General features: G+C 38.8%; 1 protein-coding gene across 1 annotated transcript in view; it reads right to left on the bottom strand.

Annotated features, from left to right (window-relative positions):
- NOX3 (NADPH oxidase 3) overlaps window positions 1-20,384 on the bottom strand; it is a gene marked incomplete at its 3' end in the record, with an annotated part of 37,169 nt that extends 16,785 nt beyond the window's left edge. The window contains exons 1-7 of the mRNA XM_010158927.1: window positions 20,340-20,384; window positions 19,573-19,668; window positions 19,257-19,367; window positions 17,359-17,443; window positions 8,490-8,635; window positions 5,223-5,404; window positions 2,794-2,923 (exon numbers count right to left, since the gene is read on the bottom strand). Of these exons, the coding sequence (XP_010157229.1) occupies window positions 2,794-2,923; window positions 5,223-5,404; window positions 8,490-8,635; window positions 17,359-17,443; window positions 19,257-19,367; window positions 19,573-19,668; window positions 20,340-20,384 (795 nt within the window). The remainder of the gene's footprint in view (window positions 1-2,793; window positions 2,924-5,222; window positions 5,405-8,489; window positions 8,636-17,358; window positions 17,444-19,256; window positions 19,368-19,572; window positions 19,669-20,339) is intronic.
- Window positions 20,385-20,791: the final 407 nt, after the last annotated feature.

The following is a 20,791-nucleotide window of genomic DNA, read 5'->3' on the forward strand; positions in this document are numbered from 1 at the left end:
TATACATGAATGCATTTATACAATATTATGCACAGCCTTACTATTTATTTGCTCTTCAAAATCTAAATTATTTCAGAAGGATCAGATAGGAGTAGCTGTTGTCAGCTGTGAGTTTTCTGATGCTGCTTGTGAAAACATTTAAGTTCCAAATATTCAATTAGTGGAATGGGATATATTTCCATTTAATTCATTAGTTGGCTCTGTATCAATAAATGTGGGGGCTTGATCTAGGATACTAAGCTGGCCATATTAAGTATTGTAGATGATTGCTGTGCTTGTCCTTGCTAATCGTATGTACTGATCACTAGAACAATCAAAGATACTTGGCTATTCAAGTATACTGGCTGATGATTTCACCGAGTTGCACTGATAGCCAAGATAATTAGATGTAATTGAATCTTCATGATTAAAAAAAAAAATCTTTTTTTTTCTATAAGAGACACTGCTTTATTTCCAGTTTTGTTAATTACACAGCTCTTTCTAGCAAACTGAAGACTTCACAATCATGTGGCTTTTAAAATCTCTAAAGAGCAACTTTACTTGCTGAAACATTGACTTTGCTCCACAAGCTGGGTAACAAGGGTTATAAAGTATTTTTTACGAGAATCAAGCCGTAAAATTATGTGGCTTCCTTAGAAAGTGCTAAGAGGATGGAGTGGCAATTTCCCAAGGTTAAGTCTTGAAAATTAAGTTAAAAAAATGCATGATTTAATAATTGGAAGGAACCAGCACAGGCCAGAAGCTTCTCAGTTAAAGCAGAAACTCAACACATCCGTTGTCCCTAAATACTACAGGTGTCTCTGCGCAGTGGGTAATCTCACATGTCTTGAATATATTTGCATATATCAAGCCACAATAATGATGAGACCTGGTTTTCCTCCCTTTCATTTGTGCTACCTGTAAATAAAAGCACGTGATGGGAATGTTAAGGCTGCAAGCTACCCTGTGCAAGAGCTCAGCTGAGATTTCTAACATGCCATAGCTCCAGTGTAACAGAGCATTCAATCCAAAATATCTTTTGGCTGGGTTGGGACAACAGGGTATCCACCAGGAGGGATGGGCTCCTAGGCAACACAGCTGCTGGCCGGCTAATCAGAGCATCAGTATTCTTGCTCAAGTGGTGTTTCCTCCTGTAATGAGAAAGAACTGAGATGGGGCAGCGATGGATCAAGAGGGGCTGTGCGGATAAAAATCCAGATTCCCCAGCTGCAACAGAAGTGCTTCATCATCCTCAGAGGGAGCCAGATCAGGCTCCTACCTGCTGAAATACGGAACAGGGGAGCAGGTGTGGCATGACTGAGAGAAGGGCTCTGCCACTGTACCCAGCCACAGGACACATGGCCAGAGGGATGTCCACTCCAGTGTCACCTCACACAATCCCAGCAGTGCACAAGGCTATCCCCCTGCTCAGTCCCATCTTCACCTTCCCCTGCCAGTACTGTGCAAGCCTCCCCATGGCTTGTTAGCCTCCGAATGAATTTGTGCTAACTGTGGTGTCTAGCAGGTATCACACCGTGGCACATTACCCAGCCAGCAAAACACTGTTCTTATAAATGATCTATATGCCATATGGTATTATCACAATTCATTTAAGGTAATGTGACTTTGCAAGTGTGGCCTTGGGTATACAGGGAAGTGTGGCAAAATAGGTTTAACATGGAGAAGTGGAAGTTCTCTCCAGTTAGCTTTATGATAATGAATGTCAAGGCATGCGGTTGGAAGCAAGTTCGCGTCAGTATTCATGGTGCGTAGCCATGTATTGATTTTTATGGCGACATTGTAGCTGAAGTTTTTAGAGAGGCATTCATTTTCTCATTAATATGCAGGTTGGATAGTGGCTAACAATAGTTTAGTTTAAGAAAAATCTATGTCAGCCATTAAAAGAGCTACAAGACACTGAATGCTAATTTTTCTCCTTTACTATAAGATTTCCTTTGGTATGTTTTCTCCTTTTGGAAGAAACAACAAAAACTTGCATATGAGCAAGCTAAATCTTGAGCTGTAAATGTTAAATGACTTTGTTTGGATGCTAGACATCTGACATACTGTACAAGTCTGCTACTTAATTACCCCCCGTGGATTTGCAATCTTGTTGCAGCGAAACCACCCTTCCGTGGGACATTTTTCCTTCCTTTTGCCTTTCCCTTTCATAATTCATTGTTTCAAATTCTCTTCTTTTTACCTAACTTAAGACATCAAGGCTGGACAATATGAAACATGTGCCCCAAAGCAAGGACATAATTTTATCTCCAACTTATTTTCCCTTGGTATTTAGACTATCCATGTTAAAGTACTATTAGTTAAAATAATAATAATAATTTGCATTCCTAGCTGTACTGTTCTGTTGTGTTTTCTGTATCTCTGCTATGGTAAAGTTTTCACTTGGAGGCTCTGCTTGTGCAATGAACACCTCAAGGATATTGGTGATAATGAATAATTAAAAATGAATGTACACAACAGAATTAAATAGAGTACAATTCTGAAATCCATATCCCTCAAAGGGAGTGTTGCATAACTAAAGCATCTTCCAGAAATAAAAATTTTTATTAACAACACCAAAATTTTGCACATCACTTTTTATCTGTACCTGTCTATACAGATTATATAGGAGATCGGCGTCAATATCTTAATACACAGGGAGAGGTCATGGAACAGAAATGTGAAACTACTCTCACCATGACACTAAGTGCCAGTCCTAGCATACACGCCAGCTGCACTCCCCTACTACCTAAGATGGTTGGTCTCCCAAGGAGGGACATTAAATTAAAAACAGAAGACAAACATTACTCTTACCACAGGTGTGTTTCCAGAAAACTGAGGCAGAGGGCACTGAGTGGCGTTCTCCCATTCCAAGTAGTGATCTTTACAGTAAGTGACATTGTGAAGCAGCAGACTCTGAGGCGTTTGACCTCGGACAAGCTGACTTAAAACAAAAATGTCCATCAGTGGTATGCTTTTTTGCGAGGTTTCTGTGCATCCGTAAGTTTTGCACTAGTAGTTGAATGCAGAGACAACTGAAAGTTCAAGAACTGGCTGTTTCAACCCCATTCCGCTCTCATGTTCAAATTACCTTTCCTTGATTTTGCCATGACTTTTTGATGAAATGCAAGAAGCGTGTTAGAGTATTGATATACATCAATACAGCTGAAGTGTGGAGAGTCCTTGTGTAGAAAATGTACATTTTACAGTTTGTGGCAAAATTAGAATGATTTACAAGTTTTTTGGAGTATTTTGACCTTCTCTATATAGGAGCACCTGGTACTGTTTAGAAAAACAATAAAATTTAATAGTGACAGACCTTCTTTTTCCGTTGCTGCTTTCTAAATATATGTTTAAAAGCTGCAAGTAGCGTTGGAGGACCATAATTAGATGTGTACTCTCTAACCATATTAAATTCTAGCTTCTTTACTTCAGAGAATGTTAATGATGTGAACTTTCCCAAACATATCAATCCTGACTGTTCAGTTAAAATGGATTTCAGCTGGTGTTGATTATGGGTAGAGAATGAAGATTTTTATGGGGAAACCCTGTTTGTTTCATATAATTTCACTGAATTTTCTCTTCCCTAATTTGGCCCTACAACATTAGGCTGTCCTATCCACTAGTCTAACGAGAGGCAAGGAGGTGAGAATTGCTGCCTTCTTTGACATGGTTGTGTCATCAGCTGCCACCAGTTCAGACAGAAAGACAGAAAAGGAGGCAGGCTTGAGAGAGTTTCATTTGGACCTGGGAAGGATGAAATGTGGGAAGTGGATGAAACCTTGGGGTTTGACTCCTTTTTGTAAATAGGGTGGTGATAGTGATGTGCTGGGGCAGCAGGGAGCTGTTCTGTTGCACCACACTCCCAGCCTGGAGCAAGCAGCCTACTCACTGAATGCTACCGGTAGGGCTGTTAAGTAAATGTCCCCTTTTCAGGGAAGTCTCTGGCTTCTGTCGATCAGCTGGCTAGGCAGAGGAATCTTACAAAGTTAAAGGTTTAAAGGGTTTATTATAGTTGTTTGAAACTGGATCCTAAAAGATTTGCCAGAGAGAGAGGGAAAGGGACTGTTTTAATCAGGTCAGGATGCAGTTTATGGCATTTTTTTGCAGCTGTGTCTCTGAAACTTGGACTAATCGATTGGACCGATTTCAGGAACACTCAAGGCCAAACTGAACATGGCTACTCTCAAATCACAAGGAAAGAGGTGAGAAAAGTAAAACATCACAAAACATTGTACCAGCCTTCCCCTGCCCCCTGGTGATGTCACATACTTCCAGAGAACAAGCACACACACACACTGCTGTGGGGTGGGAAGATTCTCTGTGTCAAAGACTAGTGGTCTGTACATACTTTAGTGGTGGGCAATACCATCTGAATGTTTAATGAAACAGGTATAAAAAGTGCATGATAACAGCAAGTGACTCTGTCCTTAGATTTGAAATGCTTTACTACAGCTTAAGGCCATGTGTACTCTAGAGAGTTAGCAGGGAAAGACCTATGAAGTCTTTGTTGAGGGACTGGCATTAGACATGTTTGAGGGCTACCAAGAGCTTAAAACTAGGTCTGATTTGTTCCTGTGAATGGATCACTTGTTAGGGCTTGGCATGTAGAGATGTGTTCCTGTCAATGTAGTTTCATCCCAAAACTCTGTTATGCAGTGATGGGATTGTGCCATGGTATGAGCCAAACCCAAGATGTGAAGAGGACCATAAGATTTACCTCAAACCTGCACTCCCTATCTGATTTAAAATGTGAATGTAAGTGCACCACTGTCAATTCACATTAACACTCTTGCAAAGAAATAAGAAAAGGAAAGGGGAGAAAGCATGCAAGGGAGAAACAGATGTCAGTGGAGCTGGGAACAGAAAATGGAAATGTTTTCAGCACTGTGCACCCTCTTACTCTCATTTTGCATTGACAGGGGATTTATCAGTCCCTGAGCTTCTCAGGGAGCCTCCCCTGACTCTGCTGTCCCTCAGTGTAAGAACCAGAGCCCTGTACCAAGAGGATGGACCTTCCTCTTGTGCTGAGGAAGTCAGAGACGTGACAGTCATCTCTCTCCATAAAAATCACCTGACTGGGCTAGTCACAAACTTGAGTTGTTTGTTGCTGTAGTAATTTAAACCTAGTTTGTAATACAGTGCCAGCTGTTAATGCACAGTATTTCTCTATGATGAGGAAATTTAGGGTTCTTTTCCCCACAGAGAAAGAACTGTCCCATGTCGTTTATGCAGACACTTACCCCATACCATGGATTATTAAACCAATGAAGAAAACCACAAAAAGGTGATGGGTATACCAGAACACCTCATAGCATGACCTTCTGATGATCTCAGTGGATGAAGTGATGATCAGAATTAAAGCCACAGTTATCACAACTCCAGTTATTCCAGCTATGGTGGTTAGTACCTCTCCTGTTGTGTTCTAGAATAAGAATACATTATTAGTATTAGTATTAGTAGTTATTGTTGTTACAATTGTTATTCTTATTACTACTTCTGTTACTGTCACTATTGTTACTGTTGCTGCTCTTGCATATAAAGCCAAAATCTAAGCTACATATTCAGCATAGGAACAAAACCAGAACAGGATGTGGGGGAAAGCAAACTTCCATTTTTACCAAAGAAAAACATGTAGAAACATCCCTCTGCTCTATTTCCACTCAGGCTTATCCCAAACAGATATGTAAATGTTTGATGCCACTTACTTGTTTTAGAAATTGAAAGGAGGAAATTAGACAGTCTCATTGGTACTTTTATCTATTTTGTTTATGTAAAAGTGTCTCAGACAAAAAAGGAAAATTATTAGAGAAAGGAGAAGATTAAACCTAGAGATGTAATAAGCAAAACAGCACTAGAAAACAGCTTATTCATGGGACGTGATAAAGTGATTTTCTAAGACACCTGCAACCATAAAGGAGTGGGGCTCTTTTATGCTTATTTTACTTGAAAGTTTGTGGGTCTTTAGCAGCCCTGAAATGGTGTATAAAATTGGCATGTTCTTCTTTACCTAAACAGCATATCTCATTTACCTGTTCCTTACATTCACTTGGAGATAGTACTTGGGTTTATTTTTTTTTAAATGTATATTTACATTTTTATGCTTGTCATTGATGAAACATTAATATGCTGGACTAGAATGTGTTCATTCTTCTTCATGACTCACAGACATCAGCAGAGCTCTGTTACATCTGTCTAAACACACCAAAATAAACTGAAGTGAGAATGCAGATGTATTTTGAACACAATAGTCAGATGCTGATCTCAGTTATAAAGTGCAAATCATGAAGAACAGCAGTACAAATCTCACACACAAGACAAGACTCAAGCTAAATATGCCAGAGTGTAAATGAAGTCCCCATTTGGCCCGCAAAGCATATATATCTGTTTTCCTGGTGCTGATGCACAGGAGTGAAGGAGCTCAGCATGCCTTCTGGATCCTGAGTTGGTTCTACAGCTTAATACACTAGGAGAAAAACACTTCTATATTGTACTTGTAAAGTGCATTCATTCAATATGGAAAACCTAGAGGTAATAAAATTCTACAATGCCATTTTTACAGTCACTTTTTACAGTAAAATCATTCTTTCCAATGTTCACACTTGAGGGCACACAGTACACTTTCAAATTGGTGCCTGCAAAGAGTGTGTTCAGATCCTATTACATATTAACAGGATTGATCTAGGTGATATTTTGAACATTTCCACTACAGCGGCTAGTTTGAATGTTGAGATGAAACAAGGAAAAATGTCAGAGACACTTAGTACATTGCTGCTACAGGGGTAGGATAAAACTGAAAAGAAAGCCTGAATTGTTGCTCTCAGAACTTCTTTCTCTGAAGTTAGAAACAATCCTTTATTTGCTTTCCTTCATAATTTATTAATTCTGAGTGTAGCTACTGAGACACAGGTGGGCAATAAAAGAAATATAAATATTAGAGGTTAAAGTAAAATCTAGGCTGGTAATTGTGGGCCATATTACTCTGAGAAATCTGGGAAAGAATCTCAGAAAATGCTATCCTTCGTCCTCAAGGGTATTTAGCAACTTAATGTTAATTAGAGGCCTACCTCACAATTACATCACCATGGGAAGATGTAGTGAAGAAAAGAACACATGCTGAAAGATGGCAGGTTCCCATTCAGAGCTGTGAGCTCAGCTCTATTCTTTAGGAGTGTCTCATGTTCTTGCAGTTAAAGTGGCACTGGGTATGCAGAAAGACTGGGCAGCTCAGTCCATGCTTGCTGTCCTGTTCTGGTAAACCTAACTGCGTTGTCAACACTGACATCAAGACTTCTGTGTTCACACCGTTGGGACCATTCATTTGGTTGGTTTTCTTCAAACCTGATAATTGTTTACTTCTTTGTTTTGAAAGATGCAAAAATCAAATTAGCTGAACTGGAAAGGAACTGAGAAAAAATAGGACAGAATGCCTTGTAGCTGAAAAGGACTATTGAATACTACTGATGGTTGCCCATTCATCATCATTGTTTCTTGCTTCATTGGAGCACACCACTGACTGAAACAGCCCCACACGATGTTCGTGCAGCCTTTTTTGCATGCTGCTATGTGGGAAATTTCTAAAGAGCAGAAACAATATGTGTGGGAGTGTCACCAGGGCCATTTCAATCCTGAAGCTTGGAAGAGTATACAACAGTATACATAGGTAAACAAATAACATCTATGTGATATATAGCAGGATGGAATAGAGGGAAAAACTGATTATTTTTTGAACATTTTACATGCATGTAGTGCAGAAAGCATCTGTTTTTCTTCATGTAAAGAGCGGCTTCTCTATCCATGCTGCTTTGAGACAGCCAGGGAAGTGGTCAGGAGAGACAGTAATTTTCTTCCCCAAAGCAAGCAGAACCCACTATTTGCTGGGCAGTGCCCTGGCTTCTCAGTGTATTGCCTCCTATCTGCAGCAATCCTCTGGGTAGCTTTGCACATGCTCTTTCCTGAGCAGCCACACTAAATACGTAACAGGGCAGAATCAACCCCCAGATTGGGAAGATACTGTGCAACCATGGGGAGAGAAAGATAGCAACTGTGAAAGAAACGTTGTTATGTGATAATGTTTGTGGTTTATTGGTTTTGTTTTTTTTTTTTTTTTTTTTTTTTTTTCTGACAAGGAGTTTTTTTTTTTTTTTTTTTTTTTTTTTCTTTCTGGACAGGAGTTCTATTTGTTCTACATATTGATAATTTAGTTTGTTTTGTGTTTCTTTTTTTTTTAATTATTTGCAGGTTCATTTTGTTGTTCACTTTTCACAATACTCCATATTCCCCCTTCCCTGCTGTCTCATGACAAACTAATTAAAACACTGTAGACATTTCTTTGGGCTTAGTAACCTGAAAATTGAAGCTCTGAGTAAGTGTTTTCAGCTGAAATTGAGGTTAACCTTTGGCAGCACCTCCTCGCTCTGGTTAAAAGGCTTTGAAATACAGTTTTACCAACAATAGATTCCACAGAGGAAAACATTTTATATGAGGAGAACCAAAAAGTGACAGCTTACGGTTTCATAGGTCCTGATTGGGTTCAAGTAGCTTTCATTTGGGCTCTTGCCAAGGCCAGAAAGTTTATTCCGTAACTCCCCAGCTTCCTTCGACTGGCTGGTATGATATCGCTCGATGTTGATCAAGTGGGCAACAATATGGATGGCTGCATGAGAGAAAGGATGCTGTGAAAGTACAGACACATTCGTACATGTCCACAGTGCTGCAAGGAACTTCATTAAGCACACTACGAAGTATTTGAAAAGCTTGGGTGTAAATTAAGAGCTTTGCATGGGTTAGGCTGACAATTAAAGGAAAATTTTATCAAGTACGTGTCTAATATGAAGCAACGGATTCACATTGGAGTGGAAAGGAACAGCTCCAGGATTACCTCACATGTTTACAGTCAAGTACCCTGAAGTCTTCAGTGACATCAGAAGAGGACCTCTTGAGAGATGATATAAAGGTGTTTGCCTCAGATTTTAACTTGCTCAAAATGAGGTAAACTGATTAAAATTCCTGTTTTTCATTAATATACTAGTATGTGTCATGGTCTAATATTTCTATGCAGGACACTTGTCCATTTTAGGCTAGTTTACAACTTGCACCAGGGATATTTTAAGAGATGCATCCAAAATTATGTAATGCAGGGGAGCCTGGGGGAGCCACAGGAACTTTGATTTTAAAGGAGAAGTCTGAATTACAGTGTTAGATCTGATTTGCTCTGAGCATCATATGTCACCTCTACTTCTGGCCTGCTCAAAAAACGTATATATGAAATGGTCAGTTCAGAAAAATGCTTTAGAATGAAGTTAGAACTCCCCTGTAATTATTTTCCTGAGTGAAAGATGAGAATTTCAAAAGAGGGAAAAAGGAAAGGCTTTGTTCTATTATTGGCTAACATAGATAAACTAGTAATCATGCTAGGTGTAGGGTTTCAGTTTTCAGTATGAGAGATTCTCAAATCCATTACAGGAAAGTTATAATTAATGCAAAATATTAAATGCCAAAGAATTAAAAAAATGACCATGAAAAACAATTGTGTGTTTAGAGTAGAGCTATTAGGGTATGCTATTTCTAGTTTTTATAATTAAATTCCCATTATTATCTCTTCTTCAGTGTTTATCTGTTCCTTTTCCTGACCATTTAAAAAACCTTTCTAAAAGGCAGCATTTGTAGTAAAACAAATATGATCTGCTTCCCTGAACAATATTGTCTCAAAAGAAGATTATTTTTTCCTTTTTTCCTTCTTTTTTTTTCTTTTCTTTTTTCTATTTTCATTTCTTGCAGTGGAAGGTGTCCTTGCCCATGGCAGGGGGGTTGGAACTAGATGATCTTTAAGGTCCCTGCTAACCCAAACCATTCTGTGATTCTATGACTTTTCTTTCTTTTTTTCCTTTTTCCCTCTTCTTTCTTCTCTTCTTTTTCTCTCTTCTTCCTTCTTTCTTCTTCCTTCTCCCTTCTTTCTTCCTTCTTCCTTTTTCTTCTTTCCTCTTTCTCTTCTGTTTTTTCCCCCTTTTATTAATTGTAACTATTTGCACAAAATGCTTTACTGTGCTGGTCACTGTGTAATTGTAGATGAAAACATTGGATTAAATGCATAAGGACTTTGGTATTGCTAAGTTTTTTAGGTGCTTATCCACTTAGTGAGCTCCCTCAATCCGCAGGATGGACTCCATCTCCTCTGCAGTGCCTGGGGAGAGCTGTGGGCATGGGAATATGAGTTAAGGTGGGGTGCTAGCCATGGAAGTGCTTAAGGCAGCCAGTGCGAAAAGGTAGAAGATTGCATTCTTCCCCCCAACAACAGGTTAGTGCAGGGGTCCAAATTGGAGGGAGATTATTTTCACTGTCCTTCTAGAGCAGTGGATGTGCTGTGGTTGGTTGACTGCACTTCATTCAAAATATGTTAGCTCAGGGACTCCCCCCTCCCCCTCCCCTCCCCCAACACCTGCTTCACCTCATTGCCCCATGCTTAGATACTCACTGGGAGATGGAAGACCTATTTTACAATCCATGTTACATTAAAGTTAAAGTAGGTCTTTAAACCAAATTACAAGTCATAGTCACTGGGCTGACTGGTTATTCTCTTGTGAGCTGTCTCCTGAGGAAACCCTTACTAAAAATAATCAAATATTTATTGACACAGGCATCCCAAGTGAATATCTTGGGCACCCAAACTGCGAAATCAAGTTCCAGTTTTTTTCTGAATCTTTGGCCCAGTGAATAATAAATTATTTATACAAGCTGGGATAGCTTCAGCAGAATGGAGACTGAATCCAAATGGGTATGAACTGCACAGAGACAAAATGAGCCTGGAAATTAGAAGACAGATTCAAGCCATCAAAGGAATGAGACTCTAAAATAACCTTTCAATAAATGGGATAATGGGATCAAGCAATCTAAGCGGCTTTCAGCTGAAGGTTGGTCGTTTTATGAAATAGTATATATGACGTGACTGTGAGCATTAGAGGGCATTGGACTCAGTGACCCGGCATATTCTGTGTATGTTGTTATGGATTAGGTGCTGCCTGTGCAACAACCTGACTAGTGTCAGGCAGAAGATGCTCCCCAGAGCCTGCGCTTAGGAGGGTAGTCCCCGCACCTTGTCAACACCGGGACACTGTAAGGAAGGTTGCACAAGACCACGAGCAGCGAGAGGTGTGGATTCAGACTGTCAAATCCCAAAAGCCTGAGAGGCTCTGAGCTGCAGGGTTTAGGTGGCAGCTGTGTGGGGGCTGTGGCAATCTGTTCCCCAGCGTACAACTGGTGTATAAGCAGTATATAAACATTGTTTATGTATTTAAGTGTAACAGCACTTTTAAGTGCTGAGTGGGAAGGGGGGAAGCTGTTCTTACAAGGGCCTCCTTTCAGAGCAGATGTTTTGGCCTGGTAAGGATGTTATCAGATCCAGATGGAATTGAACCAAGTCATTGCTTGATGAGGACCTGCTTTCTCTGACAACTGAAAGAGCTCACTTGGAGGACGGGAGTGCAGGGTAACGGACCACTATCTGCGGTAGGTTGTGGAGCTACATGCTGCATGTAGTCTGGTATCAGACTAAAGGGAAGAGGAGAGAAAACTTTCAAAGGATGGAAAGCTCTGGAAATGAATCTCTGAGTGGACTTCTACCAAGCAGTTATATCTTGGCATCTACTAGTGATTACTGGTGCAGTCAGTAATGGTACTTGGGCTGCTTGTCCTCTTATACCCACAGGATGCTCTTTGTAACCAGAGACTTAGGACCAGGTGAGTTTCATACAGTTATGATCCACAGTGTTGTTTTACCAAGGGTTCCCCGTAGCATATAATCTCCCTGCAGCATGTAAAGCATATAAGTCCAAAGTTTTGGACTATCCTTGCTCACTTAAAATAGCAACATTGACTAGAGGTGGCAGATCAAATCTGTGTTCAGAGCATAACACGCTTTCTCTCTTTTGCCTTCAAAACACGTTTTTTTTTTCCCTTTTTTTTTTTTTAAGTTATACTGCAGATTGTGAAATCTTCATGTGGAATGATGACATTTCTTGTTTGAAGACCATGGAAACTTTCACTTTCCTCAAAGTGCAGGTTTATACATGATTTGTACAAATTCCAGTCATGTCAGCAATGACAGGAAACCTAGTGCTATTTGGTATATGCCAAGTACTGAGAATGAAATGAGGTGGTATTTTCTTACAGACAGCGGTCCACGTTTCCTAACAGGGCAGTTGAAATCTTGAACAGAAATAAACTGTGGGTTGAGTAGACACAGCTTCCCAGAAGGTCTCAAGCCTAAGGTTTAATGAAGGGTAATCATGTTGCAACTTTTCCCTGGAAGAAGAGATCTGCTTTCTGCAACTTAACCTAGTTAAGGTTTTTCTGCAGGCTGTTAAAAGACACCACTTTGTCGATCTGCATATTGTTCTGCTTTACTGTGTTAATGTCAATGGCAAATGTCATTGTAACCTTTTCTTTGGGATTTACCACACCTTCCCTTTTGGGTGACATTCGCTCCAGGTTTCATCTAACAGTTAGAGAATATTACAAGTGTAGAAGACTTTCAGAATGAACAGGGGAGGTCTTTTCTGCAAACTGTTCTGTGGTAGCTGTTAATGTACGGAGTCTAATGATACACTGGCAAATATTAATATTCAAACTAATGATGTTCTGAATATGTTGGTTTACCTGAGTCTCTCATGACCATAAATATTGCCTAGAGTGTTATTAGATTAATACATCTGATGCTTTTTTTTGTGTGCTACTAGGAAAAAATGATGCAATCTAAAAGTGAATTATAGCTGGATGGTACGAGTAATGCAAAGATCTAATTCCATTTTCAATGTGGTTCATTTAATGTACAATAGTTGTAGGAGACTAAAAAGTCTGGCACTGGATACATTGCCATTAGCTAAAATATTTTACATCCCTAAAGTGCATTTTCTGAAGATCCTATGGATCTGCAGTGTGAAGAATATCCTAAGAAATTCCAAGTCTAATACGCAGATTTCTGAAATCCGAGCTACAAGAGCTGGTTTTTTTGTGTTTTTTTTTTTTTTCCTTTGGGTGTGGTTTTTTTTTTTTTTTTTACCTGCACCGTTTAGATAAGTTAACCATGAGGACAAAGTTTAAGGTATGACATCTCAAGATTTTCAGTCCTCATTCTGCATGACCAAATGTAACATATGGAATAAATCACATAATCTTTTAAACAGAGCTCTTTTTTCTAACTGTGCATGAAGATCGAAGGATTTTGCCTGTTGTTTTTAAGAACATCTGGAACCCTGTAGCAGTTAACATATATTAATTTGTATTTGACCCCAAGATGTTCTATGTAGTCCACCCCTGAGATCAAATGAAAGGTTTTATTGGGAGGAGGGAGGAAGGAAAGGAGTTGCTATTAGAACATGGTGTTTACTGTACATATTCTTAAATACAAAGACATGTAATTAAATTATCTTGAAAGTCTGGTCAATTTAGCTAGTCTTATTCAGCCAATTGTGCCTTCAATGAAGCATGCACAACTCTCATTGAACTAAACAGAAATTGCATGTGTTTATCTGAGGACAAGATTTCATTCTCTCTTTTTCTGCATGCCCGTACAGGATAATAATCAAATTGGAGCCTGCTGCTAGCACTTAAATGTTTTGGTTAACCAACCCATCATGATAAAATCAAAGGGTCAAATCCTGGCCTTTCTGCCTGCAGTGAAGGGAACAGTTTTGCAAACAGCTAACCCAGGCATGGGGAATTCTGTCCCAACCAAGCCTGGATTCCTTTTGAAACTCACTGCCCTGTGCCTTTTCCAGTTACACAGAACCCTTAATTCAGCTTCATGCTGTCTTTGTGGACCTAAAAAGTGCAGGTTATGTAAAAATTAATATACAGCAATAGTGACCATACACATAATTGCATTGGGGTTTTGTTTAGAATGGTTATAAACATCAAAAATGAACATGACTTGGACCATTTTTTATCAAAGCTGGAAATTTACAATCTTTAATTTAATGTCGTTTCCTTCCTACTACTTGCAATAAATCTGGGCTTAAACAATCTGGCTGAAAAAAAAAAATGCAGTTTAATGGAAATTTGATTTTCAGTGATTTCTGGAACTACGACACTGAGATATCAATGAAAGCTCTTTTGAAGATAAGCCATTTGCTTCCCTGAAAACCTGATCGCTTACACAAAAATGTTAGATCACCAAAGCCCTTCACATAACCACCACTACCAAAATGTGGTTGAAAATGGAAAGGTTTTTTACTACTTTTAGATATAGATTTTTCAGTGCTTGTCAGAAGCCGAACACAGCTGGCATCGCTATACTGCTGTATACTGTATACTGCTGTATGCTGTATACTGCTGTATACAGTATAAAAAAACATTTTGCATGTTTTTTAAAAAAATGGCACTGCTGGAATTTTTAAGAAGCAGAAACCACCAGTTCAAACAGCCTCATTACAAAGAACCTCACTGTCCTTCCTCTACTTTCCCTTAACTGCTTAAGCTTTTTTCATATCATAATTCAAAGACTGTTGGAACAATATATCTGTATGTATTTGTTGCAAACATCAAAATGACACAAGCAGCAGTTTGTTCTTCAAAATATGCACTGTATGCCAAAGTGAAAAAAAAAAAATCCCCCCTCCCCTTCAGAAAATATATGAATGTACTTTCTTATGAAGGTAAAAACAATACAGTAAGAGAGAGGAATTGTACAGATGTTATTTACTATCTCTTTTAGATATCTGAAAAGATAGACTGAAAAGTCTCTGTTGCATTAGAAAGCATAGAATGATTTGCACTGATCAAACTGAGAGTGCATGAAGCTATGATTTTATGCTAGCAGTGTTACGGTTCTATAAGGAGGATTTATTAGTGGGTGAATAACTTCCAGACAGCTCTTATCAGAGAAAGGCATGTAGGACACAGGAAGCCAAACTAAGCAGAATTCCCTTTACTGAATTTTCAATGATGCCCTTGATTATAGATAGCATTGTTTACTCTCTCTCTTTCCTCCAACTTCCCTCTTCCACTAGTCTCTAATTATATCTCTTTATGACCTGACCAATTAAAGCCTGCTCTTGAATTTGTATTAGAGCTGATGAAAAATTAAAGGTACAGATGCACTTTTTCCAAGGCCATGTGTAACTCAGCTGAGCTGGCTGCCTGTTACAAGCCAGACAATACTAATGTTGCACTGACTATTTTTAGCACGTTATTAAATAAATATGCTGGAATAACACCACCTGGCAAGCTGAGAGGAATACATGTTACTTTAATAATAAAGGAGCCTACAATTTCATATTGTGAGGCTAAGCTTACTGATCTGCAAATTGGTTTAACTTCTTGCTGCCACATTTAGGCTATTGATCATACAGGGGAGAACATTCATTTAACTAAGAATTACTAAATTGCAATAGACAAATAGGAGTTGACTATGCTTTTGTGTAACAAAAGGCAGTATAGGTAGTACTTGGATAAATAATGTGTCAGTTGAAAGGCAAATAGCATCTATTTACACATCATTTTAACACTGTTAGATTTTATAAAAAGTGACTCAAAATACTTGTGGGTACCTCTATTCTGAAATGTTGCTTTATCTGTCACGATATATGGTGCATAATCGTGTGGGTTTTTTGGTTTTTGTTTTTTTAAATGAATTTGAAATTTAATTTCAGGCAACTGTTTCTGGCCATTCTTTACCCAAGTCTATCTACACAGTGAGGTAGTGTTTCTGCAAATATGATAGTTGTTTCTCACTTGTTTGTTAGCGAAGCATGAGTTCGTAAGTTGTCATATTTTGTTCATTTAACATCCCTGTATTTTGTATTCTTTCTCAAATATCTTAGAAAGTATTTGTCCATTTTACATTCTGGAAAAAAAACCCAACCCTAATAACAACACTAATTTTCTTTCTAGAGAGTGACACAATTAAATAATGGTGCTTTCTGTCATTTCACATCAGCTCCTGTGTCTTTTTCCTTGGAGTTAGTGAGGCCATAAAGTAATCACTTCTCTGATAGACTTGCTTCCCAAACTCTCCACTTTAATGCACTAGCAGACATTTTTATATGAATATAAAACCCAAAAACATAAAAGGATTGACTGTGCTGTTTTGCTTTCTTTTTGGAGCACGAAAAATTATACATGAAATGGAAGTTGGTTAATTTACATTCCTGGATTAATTTGTTAATTAAAGAAGCACTGTTGCATTCTGTAGGAATCTGCTTTATACTGAAACCGAACTCTGATAAATGAGTGGACTTGACAGATAAGTAAAACATCATAATACACTATAAGATGCATGTTCTCACCACCAGTCTTCCCCTCTGAATTCTTTAGCACTCTATATAAAAGGCAAATTTTAACTATTGATTCCTGATGGCAATCCTGACTTCACATTTTTGCCTCACTGCATGGGGACATGAACTGCCTATACATGCAAAAGCAGAACCCTCATGTAGACTGAAAAAAATATTGGGACCAGGATCCCCCCTGACAGCCTAAGGGTAGAACTGTTACCCTGCAATGTCTTGTGCTTGAAAATAACGTTGATTAGCTCCTGTATCCTCTTAGTGTTTTCTAAAAGAACTATCTGACCCTGATACCTCTCCATCTTTATGTGTCTATGTCCTTCCTAATAGTTGCCTTTTATACTTCCTTCTTTGTACATCCCTCTTCCCCACACTATCTCCTGTTCCCTTCATGTCCTCTGAATTCCTACAAGCTTCAGTCTTCTCCAAGTTCTTTAACACTTTGGGGAACAGGAAGGTGCCATGTCTTCTTCCCAGCCAGGTGAATGAACACCTATAGCTCAGTAAGTCACTAGGACCGGTGAAACAGGTAACTTTTGATCTCAAGATGCAGTTTTTCCCTCAAGGGGGCCGTTAGTTCCCTGTACTCCTCACTATTAAAAAAAAAAAAAAGGAATATAATGTTTTTGAGAAAGCTGCTTGTCTCAAATTCAGGTTAAATTCATTACCCGGTTGAAAAACTATTGAAGAAGTTGTAGTGGTGGACAGATGAGTGGTGTGACTCATAAGCACAATTTCCTTAGGAAATCAGACTCTAATGCTCCGTCACCTCCCCAGAACATCTATTCTCAGGGATTTAATGAAAGTTATTTACACTAAATATTAAGAGTGCATAAGTTGGTCACATTAACTAAATGGCAACTAGTAGTTACTATTCAGCTTGAAAATTTATTGACTTAATAGTCAAACTCAAGCAAAACAAAGGTTTCAAGTGGTTAACCAGATGGGACTCCTACACCTATTTAAAGATGCAGTCACCAAATGATTGCACTAAAATAGCACATCTCAGAGCTGATGGGGATTACAGCATTAGGCAGAATCACTGTGAAATTCAAAACAGTTCAAAGGGAAAGGAGAAGAAAAAAATAAAGCTTACTTGCATTTACAGCTATTCCACAGGCAACCATCTTGTGAAATGCGATGTTTTTGTCAAGCTGTCTCCTCAATGCTCCTCCACAACACTTGGTGAAAAAGCAGACCTTGTTTTGTATCATTGCTATTACTACTTACAGCTCACATTTTGGAGAAATTAATTCAGTACATTTAAAAATGGAATGTTGGAGGAATTCAGTGGAAGTTTTGCTTAGCCTTAACTTTCGGGCTCAGGTGACTGTTTTTGGCATGGTGACACTCCAGGATTTCATAGGCTATTCAGCCTGTGTAGGGGCTCACAACCTGGTTTGATAAAACTCTGCTACACTTAACTGTGATTTGTGGGTGGTTTATCTGTGCTGGTGATTAATTAATTTGCACCAGGCTGGGCCATCATTGCTTTGCAAGCTTAGGTTTAGCTGCATGAACACATCTGAACTGCTGGCAGAGCTAGCCTGTGACGAAAACATTTTCTCTGTGTTCGTGAGATGCTCACCCCAGGAGGGTGAGGCTGTCTAGACCTCAGGTGGCTGCACGCTGATGTGTGACTGAGCCGTCTTGCCATTACTGAAGTGCTGGCCGGTGGTTTGCCCATGGCCAGCTGGCTGCCTCTGCGCAGAGCCAGGCTGGGGCTGGAGCAGGCGGCGATCGGCCAAAACCAACATGCCCTGCTAGAACCTAGACAGCCCTTGCGGACCTAATGCAGTCTCTGAACGGTGCTCTGGGTGTCTGGATTGCTCACTTGACCTGACACAGTGACATGCCAAGATCCTGGTGTTTATCTGTGTTATTTACCAGCTAATAAATCTTCCAAAAATCTTGAGCGCTGCAGGTGCAGTGGCAAGACACAGCACCTCCTTAGAGTCACTGGATCCAGCCCTGTGCTGACCATGCTGGAGCCAATCAAGTTGCTCTCTACCAGGCTCTTCAGGAGCAGAATATTCTCCAGAAGAGCAAAATAATGATTATCTGTAAGTAAAGTTTCAGTTCTTTGAGTTCTTACTCAGCATCTAAGTGGTCATGCAAATAATTTATGTTAATTCACAAACCAATTCAGAAGTCCAAACAGACTATTTTTTTTTTTTCCCCTTAAATACTCAGCTCCTGGACTCAAACAGTTATAAACCAATGTTGATTCCCAGCCTAAAGACTGCTGGAAATATAACTGTAACTCTGAAGAAAAAAAAAAAAAAAGGCAGAACAGAAATAAGAACCAGTTTACAATAAAATAAATTAATGCTGTGATTTCTAAATTCCTGTTGTTCTTGGAGTCATGAAGTGATCACTGAGTTTTTACCCAAAAGTGGTATTGGAATTGCTCTGACTAATTCACTGCAACTTGAAGCTGTAGCTAGTAGAGCCAAATCCTGAAGTACTTCCTGTGTGTGATGCCAAGGTTGATGTAAATGCCTCTGAGCAGATGGATGACCACTCCATTACAAAAACACACATTTACAAGAAAGGAAGACCTGAGTGGTGGCCACTTTAAGGGTTTAAACATGTTCCTTATTATCCTTATGATACTTTATGTGTACATTTTCTCTCTCCAATTTTTATTTTGCAGCTACAGACGATACACATGATGGATACGTGTTTTCTCCCTTTGGCCACATTGCATTATTACGGTCGCATTTTGTATTTCCTCACTTTTCACTTCATGACACCATGCTATGCAGCGGCTGCCAAAATCAGTGTTGCATTTAGAGCGCTGTGTTAAACAAGCCATTTGTTTCCTTTCAGTCATGAAAACTGACAATTTAAATGGTAATAACTAGGCAATAGTGTACAGACTTCCCTATCAAAAATTAAAATTCCTTGGTAAATGTTTGATATGGATAATACCGCTGAACTATGGAAATAAAAAAGGGAGGATAATATGGCTATTTGAGAAATAGTACTTACCATGCTTGCTCCTCTTAAGAATGAAATAAGGTTTCTACTGACTGGTAACAGGATTAGCATGCAGTTAAAATTAAGGCACGTTGCAGAAGCTCTTGCCCAAGCCAGGGTTGACTGTACATATAATAGTATGAAGAAATTAAATTACAAGCTTGGTATAGGAAGAGCAAAAGAAAGAAAATACCTTATTAGCATAATACTCTAATACGGGAAAATTACTGTTGAAGCCTCAAAAATATTATTATGAAGGTTGTAAATAAAATCAGACTATGCATATATACTTCTTGTGAAGCCCTTTAAAAATCAAACTCATACTTACTCCCAGCATAATCCGTGTATAAATGTAAGCATCTTCATCTTCATACCAGTGGAAGGTGTCAACAAACAAATAGATATTCAGTCCCAGCCACACCAGCTACAAAGCAGACAGGTTACAGATTAGTGACACTTAACAGTATTTTTTAATGCATCTAAAACTGATTATGGCTACAGTTTTAAAAGTATCTGAGAGATACTTCAAAATCAGTGTGCAATGCAGCTCTTGATCACAGACGATAGAAATCACAAATGCCTGCTGGAATGAGGCTATCTTTTAGCAAATGCAGGATTACAGTTCTATCCCCACATCCCCAGCAGACGATATAGATGACATTTACTGTGTGATGGTAAACTTGATCTTAAACACAGGACTTAGCCTGGTCTCTAAAAAGGCAATAAAAGCTAAAATTAAAGAATTCCAGAAATGGAAGGAGTTAGGAGCTGGTGAAATTCCTTTTTCTGTACCCCATACTCAATTCACTAAAACCTCTGAAAATAATTCCTAACATAATTTCAATTACAATTTCAAACGCCTCTTCCCTTTATCTGAGGACTAAAGTACATGGACTTAAAAATAATTAAAAATAAAACAGTAAGACTTTAAATTGTTTTTAAGACTAGTTATAAAAAGACTTCTGAATATTTTATAGCGAGTTTTACATTAAGCTTGGGAGTATTACTGTAAGCAAACCATAAAACGTCTTTTAAACACGCTTAAAATATTTATATATATCAGATTAGGGGTTTTTTAATGCTAAAAATACTCACTAATAAAAGCACTGAGAGTTTTTCATTCAAAATCCAGCATCCCATCCTGAGTGCCTCTCCCTATGCTAGCAGCAGCTGAGTCTTGCCGGCCGGTGTAACCTGAGTTCTCCATCCATTCTTCAGGCTTTTCTACTAATTCCTTTTGTCTTTAGATTTTAATAAGCACCTAGTGGGAGCAGGAGCTCTCTCTAGGAATTTTCTAATTAAGAACTCCCTGACAAGAACAGATCACCCAAGTGACATGTCTCATGACCTGTGTAAATAAAATGCTGGTCATTGTCCAGTCCTTTCTCCTTCCAGAGTTATTTCTCAGCAAATGAGAGATGCTGTCATTAAATTGTTCTCTTGTACTAACATGTATTTGGGTGGATTTTTTTTGCTTTGTCTTTGCAGTTTGAACAGAGCACAACATTTCTTCATGATTTGTCTTTTAATTTAGGAGCAAATGGGAG

The sequence above is a fragment of the Eurypyga helias genome, unplaced genomic scaffold (genome assembly GCF_000690775.1).
Source record: "Eurypyga helias isolate BGI_N326 unplaced genomic scaffold, ASM69077v1 scaffold22729, whole genome shotgun sequence".
Lineage (NCBI taxonomy): Eukaryota > Metazoa > Chordata > Aves > Eurypygiformes > Eurypygidae > Eurypyga > Eurypyga helias.